Below are 12,870 nucleotides of genomic sequence, written 5' to 3'. Positions count from 1 at the left end.
ATATTTTTCTTTTTTGTTATTAGGGTCACAGAGAAATGGGCTTGGACACTTTTTATAAAGACTTCATTTATTTGTTTATATGTATTTTTGATCAAATACCTTTATGTTTGAATAAAAAAATTTATAAAAATAAATGACAATCACATATATATATATATATTTCAAATATCCTTTGAAAACATAAACCCCAAAATAACCATAAACCATGTTGTACTATTTTTAATCATCCTCACAAATATTTCTCAGTTTGAAAATTTCCAATGCAATCAAAATTTTTATTCAAAAATTAAAAACAATATATTTTATTTTGTACCCAAGGAGGAATCATTAAATTATATATTACACCAATATTTAGTACTTCATTTAATTGCACATTTAGTAAACTGTACATATGTAACTATTAAATTAGAAAATAAAATAAATGTTTCCACAAAAATATAAAGCATCACAACTGTTTTCAACCCTGATAATAATCATAAATGTTTGCTAAACAGCAAATCAGCATATTAGAATAATTTCTGAAGGATCATGTGACACAGAAGATTGGAGTAATGATGCTGAAAATACAGCTTTGCATCACATAATATATATATATATATATATATATATATATATATATATATATATATATATATATATATATATATATATTTTTTTTTTTTTTTTAACAATATATAACAATTTCAATTGTAAACTGAAAAGTCGCTATTGTACTTTAATTTCAAAATTGAAATGCATGTATATTCACTGTTTAAAACGGTTAGTGTTACAAATTGTTGAGAGAAGTGGTTTTATAAAAGTCCACAAGGCCAAAAGTACCAATAGTTGAAAAAACAACCTCTTATTATTAAGGGTTCAGGAAAGCCTCTAACCCCAGAACAAGCAATGATAGTAGTGATGCTTGCCTTGGCAAACACCAATAAAAATGACAGCAATACCTTTCTCAGCGTGATCACACCCTCTCTAGTATCTTTGTCTGTGGAGATGGAGAACATGCCGGCCCCCTCGGGGTTCAGGATGCTGTATTTAATGTCTGCATTGATTCCGATGTCCTCATCGTTGGCTTTGATCTTCCCCACTGGTTTCCCCACCTGTGCCGACTCTGGGACAAACACCTGGTAATTCTCTGCAGACAGACAAAAGCCCGCATGGTGGTTTGTTCGATTGGCTGGGTGGTACAGTACTTTTGAAGCATAGCTATCATGATGCCTCCATCCGGCTGAGCCTACAAACAAGCCACATTGAGCTGCTCTATAAGGATTTCAATATGGCTTCTAGACCCAAAAATCAGCCATACCTACAGTCCCACACCACCTGATTAAAAAAAGCTGGATGCAATAGAACGCAATATATATAATTAATTTATATATAATTTTGTTTTGTAATATTTATATTACATTATATAGTATATAGTATTAAACAAACTAAGATTTTACGAAGTGGACTCATTTAAAGAATTGTGGCATCTACAGAAGCATATAATGTTCCATCGCTTAATCTTTTTTTTTAAAGGAAATTAATGTGATTTTATTTCCAGAACCCTGCTGCGGTGCTCTGTTTCTGTGGATAAAAATAAGACCACAAAATCTCAAGATGCAAGGTCTAATAATTGGCTGCTTACACAATATAAGATGCTGGTCCTGCCTTTATTCTCTTCATGCTAATTAATGGTAAAAAAAAATAAAAAAAAATAAAAAAAAATTCTACCGCAATGCACAATTTAAATGATGAGTCATCTGATAGCAAGACTGCATCTAAAGTATGTAAGGTATATCTTCCATCTAATTATGTAGTATCCATAAGGAGCCCTTGAGAAAACAAACTCTTTCTTAATGAATATCTTGAAAATGCGTGAGAACCTACTTTAAGAGAGAGAACGTGCGTAACATACAACAGCATACTGTATGGTTCACCTTCAAACAGTAATGTGTGATTTTGCAGCAGATAAAGAACTGTAGAAAAGCGAGGTCAAGCTATTTCAGTTCTTTTTGACAAGATCTAAAGCATAATAATCAAGAAGTCCTTCAATGTCTCACAGATTTGCTTATGATTCAGTCAGGATGGAATGTTCAGGAGTGAACATCCTTTTTTATCTAAAAAACAAACAACCAAACAACCCCCCCCCCCCCCAAAAAAAAATAAAATAAAATAAAAAATAAATAAAAATAATTAAAAACCCAAGACCTTCAGTAAAAGACCAGCATGGATTTGCAGACTGATTTATGCTGGTGTTGTTGATCTAGCAGGTGGACGTATCATGAAGTTCGTCAACAGCTAGTTAGCTGCCAACAGCATTCGAAGGTTGCAGCCTTCTAAGGCAGCATCTTAACTAACATAGAAACAGTTTACAAATACTGTCTAACTAGCATTTACAGCAATATGTTGCCACTTGATTTTGTTTTCACACTGGTTTCACATCACTCACTCTGAGGGAACTTGGGTGGGTTGTCATTGACGTCGGTCAGTGTGATGTTGACTGTGGTGGAGCCCGATAGCCCCCCCACCTGCCCCGCCATGTCTTTGGCTTGAATCACCACGGAGTAATGTTCTCTCGCCTCTCGATCCATGTCTGCCAGCGCTGTTCTGATGATTCCTGCCATACAAACACACAAAAATGCAGCAGACATTATGCACATCATTTGCACTATAAATGCAATAAGCCAGAAGCAACTGCAATATTGCATTTGCACACCGAAGTCTCATATCTACCCTTTATTCTTGGATTTAGCTTGTTTTAAAACAATCGTATCCAGCAGTGACTGTAACTGCTTGTTAAAATAAAACCGGTAGGCGCTCCTGTCTGAAAAACCTTTTCTCTGTCAAGGTCAGTTTCTGTACGCCTTACTCTAGCATTCAAATGACAACAAAAAAGAAAAATGAAACCGTAGTCTATTTTTTCCTGTATTATATATATATATATATATATATATATATATATATATATATATATATATATATATATATATATATATATATATATATTTTTTTTTTTTTCAGCAATCAAAAACACGTTTTTAAATTTAGAAAATACAAATTATTTGTATGTTTTGAGGAATTGCTTAAATGCATTTTTGCTGCCCAGAAGGAACACTGTGCTACAGTGTAACAGATATGATGCTGTCATTATAGAGAATATTGCTATCATTTTTAGTTAGAAGTTTTATGCATTGTACATTATTTAGGTACAATTCATATTTATTTTTTTATGTTTATGTAACATTAGGTACAATTTAAATCCAAAGTCAATCCAGGAACCAGTTTAGTGGCAATACAGTAATCCACATTAAAAATAAATAAATAAATAAGTAATAAAAAAAGAAAAGATAAACAAACAAATAAATAAGAAAATAAATTATAGTATTTAAAAAAGTAAAATAAAATAAATCAATTTCTGATGGATTCAAATCAAGATTTCATGGATTCTGTGGTGCTTTGTGGTTCAGTTGCTTCTTTTCGATTTAGAATATTCCATCCAGTTTGATCAAATCAAGGAAATGTGTGCATAATATAATCATATAATAATAATAATAATAATAATAATAATAATACATAAATAAATTAAAGAATGAACAATACAATTTTAATAAAATAAATATTGTAAAATATTGCAATTTAAAATGTGTTTTCTATTTTAATAAAATTCTTATCAACGTTGAAAGCTTTCCTTCTGTGATTCCACGGAAACTCATCCAGACGGGCCAGATATGCTGAGAATGTTAGATTTTATTTGTGTCACATTTGAGGGATGTTCAGTCAAGGAGGAACGGTAGGAAATATCTCAATTTACAAAATTGAAGTGTTATCAGACAATCAAATCCTACTTTAAATTTGTTTGAAAACAATAGCTTTACTAGCCTGCAGTTTCCGCTGATAGAGGGCTTCGACTGTGACATGCAGTCAATACACACACGCCATTAAAGAACAGATTACAGACTCAAGCTGTGTGTTTGAGTCGGCTCTAAATAGAAATTCAGTGGGCTGTTTGCATCCCTATAACTGACGGATTCACATTTTTCACTTTAATTTATGAAGTACAAACAGAAAGGAAATATTTATTTGTCATTATTATAGTGAAAAGTGGTTTTGCGTAGACCATAAATAACCATTGGTTTTCTCGGTTATTGACTAAAATCATCCCAAATCTTTTTTTAAATACTTGTTTTGTTTCATTTCCCTCATGATAATAAAGAACCAAAATAAACACACAAAGAAATGATGATGACTGCATGTGAAGAGTGTCGGGTTGACAGGCTCAGGATTAGCTGTCCGTGGGCAGGTTATAACATTAGACGGGTGACCGCAGGCGACAATATTAACATGCAGGGCAAGTGAGGTTGACCATTGTCACCTGTCACAGCGAGAGCAGGGCAAAGGCTGCTGAATGCACTAGGGACATAAGCCTAGGTTCCAGAAATACCCAAGAGAATGGTCACACAATTTAACTTTCTTACTGGGTATTTACAGACAGCACAGAGATTACAAAAATAGTTTTACATTTTTTATTCATTTAGTGTAACCATAGTCTGGTTGGTCAAACTACTGTAGTTATGATGCCTGATGGGTACACGAGCATCCCATGCCAGGGATCAGCTTCCAAAACAACATATGCTGATCTTTTCCTCAGGGCTGCACATCAAATTACAATATTTATTAGGAAACTCATTAGCACTTTAGTCAAGAGGGTTTAGTGACATCAAAAGGTCAAAAAGGAAAGTCATTATACTCAGTCTGCACTACAAGTGAAAACCAGATCACACCAGATTTATTTTACAAAAAAATAAAACAAAAACAAAACACACTTTTATCTTATTTACCCCTCAAGGGTGCATATTAGTATCTTTAAAATTTTACATGTTGGTACCGTCTGAAACTTTCCAATTAGTACTAATACATTTGGGTGAGTATATATATATATATATATAGTCCCAGCATCCTAACCCAAGCGGTCCGTCCCTGTCCCACCCATCAAACCTGTTGAATCCGTCACCAGCCCTTGTTCTGGAGGCTAATAATTTACAGAAGAGAAGAGGCATAAAATAAACAATGTCATAAACACATTCAAATCGTCTTCTAATATGCAAGCAAACGTTGGAAGACTTCCCAGAATGCTTCTCAGTGAACAAAAGCCCAGCACATTGGTACATAAAGAGGTTTGTAAACTTTCCAAAATGAATCTGCCATCCATTTCTCCTGTTTTAATGGCATAATACCATTTCTAGCCTGCCAATGCACGAACCCCGGAGGCATAGCAGAGATATTACCCAAGCTGCAACATTACTTAACCTAGGCTCCTAAGGCAACACAAGTCTATGGCACACAGCCATTCACTCCATTAAAACAACACAAAGACTAATCTTGTGACCTTTTCTTCATCCGTCAGGGGTGAGGGAGTGTCTCTCAGCAGATATCACTCAAGTTTATTGTGTGGGATTGGTAAGTGCTCTTGAGGAAATTTGAAACAGGCTGGCTGTAAATGAGAGAGAGTGTAGTATTTGTTATAAGGATGTACAAGAAGCCTCCAAATACCAAAAATCCCCATGAAATGCCATCAATCCTTCCATCAGAGGGCACTTTAGACCAGATCCATTAAGAATCCGCTAGTATTCTCTCTTATATGTATGGAAACCAGCAAGGAACAAGAAACAAGTGGCAAGTCTGACCAAGGGTTAGCTGAGTGGGCAAAACTGGTTCAAGCCTTTTGCTCATCTCTTGCTGACACCGTCTGTCTGTAATCTCCTATCGCTACATCTTATTCTCTCTCGATCCCTCGCTTTTCACAGCCTGTGCTTTTATTGAAAAAGTCAGTCTATTTGAGCAAAGGGGATTATGGGAAATTACCTTTGGCCTGTTTGAGTGCTAAGAGCAGTTCACACATGTAGTTGTGCAGTTTAATTATGCAATTTGATGGATTTTTTGCATTTGGGACTGGATTGTATCCAAAAGTCTCACAGGAAACTTTGTGCATTTTTACTTTCTTAAAAAAAAAAAAAAAAAAAAAAAAAAAAAAAAACGAATTCTGTTTGATTTGTAAGCGTTTTGAAAAATGGAGACATGGGTTATGTCCTCATAAGTCACCCTCTCCTTGTAATACCTGTGTCATACCCATGTCATTATACAGAGTTGTGTCCTGATATGTCACAAAAACAAGAGCACACACAACACACACACACACACACACACACACACACACACACACACACACACAGACAGATAAAGGGTTATGTCATCATTTACTCATGCTTGTTCTCTTTTTGTCTGTTCAGTTAAAGACAGTGGTGTTGAAATCATTGGACCCCATTATGGACAAAAAAGAAAGAAAAGAAGAGTTTAAACAAAAACTTACTGCATAGAACATTTTGTGCTCTTTTATTTTTCTCTGGAGGTAAAAATAGTACAGGAGGGGTTGGTAATATGTCAGAAAGCATTAGCATCTGGGGAAGGCCTCGACAAACTGGTGTGCTTTTCTAATTTGATCAGAACAGGAAGATGCACTAATCCTTCTTTTTAGAGACTCCCTGATCTGTGTCAGAGAAGCTCGAAATTCACATGCTGAAACCCTCCAGACTCCCTGATCAGCAGAGAAATTAGCCTACTTAACTGGGAGTATGTGTGTGTGTGTGTGTGTGAGCGTATGAGGAAGAGAGATTGCTACGCTTTACCCATCATCCCTGGAACCTCTTACAAGAAAATGGGGGAGATGAAGATCCGACCTCACTTATTAACAAGCTTAACGTCTGGGTTTATGTGTGCCAGCGAGCAGGACGTGTTGAGCCTCTGCATTACCACAGCTGATAATGAGCTGTCTTCACAGAGCAATGCTTGCTTTATTTTTAAAGAATATGTTTTGTTTCATAAATAAATCAACAGGAGCAGGCAAACTTGCATAGTTTGTGTCAATTATTAGCATTGATATTACTGTTGCTCATAGTTAAGGATATTGATTTGAACAAACTCTGTTTGTGCAACAGAAATTAATGATACCTCAAACTGCTCAGATTGTTAGGAAAGATAACTACCCTGTTCAAAGCTTTATTTATTTTTCATGTTTTATGTTTTTTAAATAAGTCTATTATGCTCACAGAGACTGCATATATTTGTTAAAAAATACTGTAAAATAGCAAGATTGTGAAATGTTCTCATAATTTATTATTATTATTATTATTATTATTATTATTATTATTATTAATGTTGAAAACTGTTTTGGTGCTTAATATTTTTGTGGAAACTATGATGCATTTTTTTTTTTTTTTTTTTTTTTCGGAAAGTTTGAAAGTGGTACTTTTGCTCATTTTAGTGTAAGAAAATTTCCAAATAAATAAATATACAGACAGACAAATACTTACTTATAATTGGACAAATAAATGGACAGATGATTAAACTGGTGGAAAGGGGGGAAAACACATCAACTTGTACTGAAGGAGGAACTCAAATATCTACTAAAACTTCCAACCTCTTGAACACCAAAAGTTCTCAAGAAATCATACAGAACACCTTAGCAACTGCATTACATTGCCGGAATTATAATGTTAAGTTTTGCAACAGCAAACAGCACTCACTTTTGCATTCATCTAATGAATTATTCAAATTATTCATTAGGAAGAATCATAATGCTTGTTAACTGCTAGTTTATGAGCAGAATAAATCTCAGCACCTGACATTGATATCTCCTCTTTTTGAATGAAAATTAAATAACTAAATAAAGAAATAATGCCATTACTTTTAGTTAACTGCTATGTACTGCATTGCAGAGGAATGTTGAGCACAAAGCCATAACCGTATTTAATTTCTGTTTATGGTGCCTCTGTAACTGCCACCAATTAGAGCTAAATTTAACTAAATTAAACTGTATATTACTACTATAGCATTCTCCTCCTAAATTACCTTTTCTGGCTGTGACTTTCTGGGTGCATCTGCCGACCTAATGACCACAATCATCTCATCCAGCTCAAAACAATATGGTTGTGCTTACCATTTAATCAAAGCAAGATTGACTATTGACTAGTGCTCTCTCAGCTGAATTGATTCATGCAGAATCTATTCTATATCCTACTGTGTTTAATCTAAAGTTTTTTAATCCTACTTGTCATCTATATTTGTGTTCTCTGACATCCTGAGAGAAAACATTTAACCACTTACAAGTGAAGCCATTCAACAGCGCATTCAGTTCAACATAAGGTGTGTTGGAAATATACATTCTTTGACTTCTGATGTTTTCTGATTGGACATTAAAAAAAAAATCTAGTGAACTGTACAAGCAAAAAAAAAAAACAAAAAAAGATAAAATATTAAAATATTAAATACAAATATATATTGGTTGCATATTCTGTATCTTTTTTATATTCAAAAACAGTTACTTATGACATGATCTTCTAAGCATTACTTTGATCTGGAGGTAATTGAAAGCACAGACATGAATGTGATTTGATTATTAAGCTTGTGTAATCTAAAAGATTCAATTTTGTTAATTAAAAATACAGATACAAGTTACAGCTTTTAAAATTGTACTACAGTACATCAGAATTGACCCATATTTGAAAATAGTTTGCGGGCTCATATTAGAAACCTTAGATTCATCATGTCATCAGTCAAAGTCATGTAAGAATCTATAGAAATGAGGATCTGACAGTATTCACAGAGATGGCACAGCTGAGCAGAGGTCAATGTTGGTTAAGTGACAATTCGTTCTCTGCATTTAACCCATCCAAAGTGCACACACACAGCAGTGAACACACACCTGGAGCAGTGGTCAGCCATTTATGCTGCAGTGCCCTGGGAACAGTTGGGGGTTCGGAGCCTTGCTCAAGGGCACCTCAGTCTTGGTATTTGCCGGCCCGAGACTCAAACCCACAACCAAATTCTCTAACCACTAGGCCACAACTTCCCTTTTAGAGACTCTGAGACTCTGTTAATCATATTTAAAAAATCAAACATGAAGGTTGGGTTTGACAGCCTTAAAGCATTTCAGCACCATGACTGTGATATGATTAAACGAAACCGTGAAAAAAAAAAAAAAAAAAAAAAAAACACCTGACACAGCTGTGGACAAGAGAAAACATCAAGGAAAAATCTATATTAAAAGCAGCCTTCCTCCACTGTCTGTCAGAAAGTATTAACAAGATGCAGATTAGGGAGTGATATACAAAAGAAAGATCTCTGAAAAGTCTTGCTAACATGACCTTGGGCATCATGCATAAAATTGGCTTTACCTTCTTTAAATACATGTTAGAATCTACACCCAGATCAATGGGTCAGGGCATCAGCAAGCAGCACTGAAACAAACACTTGACCTACATGTCAGAAGCAAAATGCTTTCCCAATCTAATACATCTATTCTCTTATCTTTGTGCCGTGCATGCTTAGACATTTCAGAGCTGTCAGAGACAGTAAATCAGACGTCAGTGACAGGCATCATTTCCTGCAGTGACAGTTGAACAATAACTCCATTTGATCAAATGTGTGGCATTGAGAGTTATTAGAGTTGTCATTAGCAAATGCTTTTCTGGTTTGAAATACTTTAAGAAGTTTACTCAGATTCCGCCTGCACTGAGAGAGCTTTGCATCGTGACCGCACCACCACCTCGGGTGCGCATTATTTTTCTAATAATTCAACGGCATCGTCAATTATTCCTTACATATTACACAAACACGTACAAACAATATTATTACTATTATTTTCTTTTTCCCTTTATTATTTTTTTTAGTTTCTAAAATGTTCAGATTAATCATAAAAAGACATCTCATATATTTATTTTACACATCTCCAAATGGGATGTTTGTGTCTATAGTGTTAAATGTTCCAAAAGGTATTTTGTGAGAGATAGAAATTGAAGTATCACTAACAGACAATACAGTAAAGAAAGGCTAATATTTCTGGTCTTTTGCTCTTCCTCACACAATCCCCTCAAACGGTTCTCATGTCTCCTGTATGAATGCATTAGGTCCTTGTACACCATCTAAAATAAATCAGTCTGGCAAAACTGTCTCTCACCACAATTCCATTAAGCTTTTTATCACTAAAAACTCTCACCAAAGTCATCGATATGCCTGCATGCTCTTGTAAAATGTGCAAAACAAAATCCCTTACAGTTTCTCCACAAAATGCTGCATTAGTCTTTACTACAGGCCAAATGTTTACAAACCTAGTGGACTGCATTATCAAAGTACTAGTCTGTCAGTGCTGATGGATGAGATTTGCGATATCCTGTGCTAAGTCTCTGAGGTATCTAGAGATTACCTAACTTTTTTTATGCTTTTCTAGCAGTATTTCTCAAAATAATCATTATGTTGTGGTCATGACTATGTCGAGATCGAGCGGCAATTTTTTTTATAACTCATCTGTTTAAATTATATTAAGCCTTAAAGTTCTGCATAATTAAGGGCTTGACCACTTGAGTGACAGGTGAATTGCCGCTGCTGACAATACAGTCGTGCTAGGTGGGCGTGGCTTCAGCAATCAGCTCCCGCCTTTTTGCCCATTTTCGATTATCCGGGAGAGTCACGCGGTGACGCGCTTCCAAGATGGCGACGGCCCGCTCTGCACACTTTAGGCTTCAAAACCGCTATTGAGGAGTCTATGGGTGACGTCACGGACACTACGTCCATATTTTTTTACAGTCTATGGTCGAGATGCATTGTATGTGCGTGTATATGAGAGAGAGGTAAAGAAGTAAAGTGTGGGATGTTTCAGTACCATGGACAGCACCTGCTATAACGATAAAGGAGACATGAACATTTCAGCACCATGGACAGCATCAACACCTTTGTTTTTTTTTTTTTTAAGATAGTGTTTGCAAACCATTTTACCTCCTTATGCTGACATATCCAAGTTAGAGACTATTACTTTAACACAGAACAGGACATAATTTTATCTATTGGGAAGTGGTTGGTTTCTCTCTCTTTTTTTCTACATTTACTTCATTTTGTCTTTCCCCCTTCCCTAATCTTTATACATTTATTTCCATTATTAATCATCTTCCCTTTTTTCCAGTTCTTGCCTTATCACTACATTTTAATTTAGATGCATTCTTATTGTTCTCCTTAATTCCTTTGTTTGTTTGTTCATTTGTTACCTTTCACCATTTTTATTTGTCTTTCCTTTTCTTTTTTTTTCTTTTTATACTTTCTTTGTTAATTTTCCCTTAGTTTAATGCTTTCTTCCTTACTATTTTCCCTAACCCTTTTTTATCCTTCCTGCTTTTTTTTATTCCTTCTCTACTATATTACTATATTTCTTTCCTTTCTTCCACTTCTATTCCATGTTTTCTTAGCTTTTTCTTCCTTCTTATTTCCATTTCTTTTTTCCTTTTATTTCTTATTTTCTGTCTTTCTCAGTCATTCCTTAATATATTTATTTCTATCCTTCTTTTCTCCCTCACCCCTTTCTGTCCATACTTATCTGTCCTTCCTACATTTCTCCATGATTCATTCTTTCTTTTCCTCCTTACATATTTCCTTTGTCTTTTTCTTCCTTCTTTATATCTTTCCTTTTGTACTTTTTCTTTGTCATTCTTTCCCCTTTTTCATTCCTTTCTTTATCTCTTTATCTTTCTGTCCTTGCTTTGCTTATGTTTACTTCATTCCTATTTTCTTTTATATTTAATTCCTTATATTATGTCTTTTCTTTTTGTCAATTCCCTTCGCCCTTTCTTCTTTCTGTCCATATTTATCTGTCCTTCCTATATGGTTCCTTCCATCCTTCTCTCCTTCCCCTTTCTGTATTTCCTTTGTCCTTCTCGCTATCTTAACTTTCACTTCTTGACACAAAACAAACTGTGTCTCCATTAACATTTAATGGTTCCTTGTAAAAATCCTCAAACAATGTCCACCTCTAATAAACACCAAATCCATCTCAAAGCACTCTGAATCTCGTTCTTTCTCTTAACATCTGTCTTTATCCCTGAAAGCCTTTACACAATGTTCTCTCCACCTCATTCTCCAGGGACGCTCTCCATTATAGAGCTGAGATCCAAACAATACAGCACACATGTCAAGCTTTATTTCTGAACAGTGAAGGGTGCTGGTGGTGTATTGTATTGCTCACAGCTGTTTTCTGAGAAACAAACTTCACAGTCTAATATGAACAACTCTCATGACAAGCTAGGGCAAATATCCTGAGAATAGTTTTTAATTGTACATCTACTTGACAAAATGCAGCAGAATTTTTAAACCTGCAAGCCATAAAAGCACTATTGATTCACCTTCACAGACACACAAAGAAAAGATGTCATGAATTTACCAGATTTGGGGTCAACGGAGAAGTACGGCTGTCCATGCAGAACGCTGTACACCACCCGTGCACTGTTTCCATATGTAGGGTCGTCTGCGTCTGTCGCTGTGACTTGAAAAACTGATGTACCTGCAAGAGAGAAAGAGAGAGAATAAACTATTGGTGCTGTTGTTTGAAGGGTGGTATGTATGTACCCAAAGGAAGAATTCACCTGAAAAATAAAATAATTCTGTAAAATGTATTCTTCTTGAGGTACATTTTCTGAAAATACACAATTTTATGTGAATTATTCCTTTAATGTGTTTGTGTGTGGGGGGAAAAATACATAAACTAAATTCAACACAAGTGGACTGTACAGAACAATTCACCAAAAACCATCGCATCATCTTCATGGATACCTAAAACAAGTCCCTCAATGAGCCAGGAGAGTTTCTCTACTGTTTCTGCCCAAAATAAATCAACAAAGAATAAAGACAGGCAGGAAATGCAGTTGTGTGATTTGTAATCTCTCTCTCTCTGTGTCCTTTAAGCCCTCTCATTCCCTGCTCTGTCTTTGTTCATTTCAGCCATTCACTTACAGTCCGTCTTTCTAGCAATCAGAATTTTTTTAGGTGACAGTAGATGTCTCATTCCTCACGCTGGCT

General features: G+C 35.1%; 1 protein-coding gene across 4 annotated transcripts in view; it reads right to left on the bottom strand.

Annotated features, from left to right (window-relative positions):
- Nucleotides 1–12,870, bottom strand: part of LOC113055913 (cadherin-18) — a 130,929-nt gene that overhangs the window by 31,889 nt on the left and 86,170 nt on the right. For all 4 annotated transcript variants that reach the window (XM_026222295.1, XM_026222297.1, XM_026222294.1 and 1 more), the window contains 3 exons: nucleotides 12,236–12,355; nucleotides 2,426–2,593; nucleotides 939–1,126 (listed from right to left, as the gene is read on the bottom strand). In XM_026222295.1, coding sequence (XP_026078080.1) covers nucleotides 939–1,126; nucleotides 2,426–2,593; nucleotides 12,236–12,355 — 476 coding nt within the window. The remainder of the gene's footprint in view (nucleotides 1–938; nucleotides 1,127–2,425; nucleotides 2,594–12,235; nucleotides 12,356–12,870) is intronic.

This window comes from Carassius auratus, chromosome 37 (assembly GCF_003368295.1).
Source record: "Carassius auratus strain Wakin chromosome 37, ASM336829v1, whole genome shotgun sequence".
Taxonomy (NCBI): Eukaryota; Metazoa; Chordata; class Actinopteri; order Cypriniformes; family Cyprinidae; genus Carassius; species Carassius auratus.
This window is presented reverse-complemented; position numbering and strand designations above follow the sequence as displayed.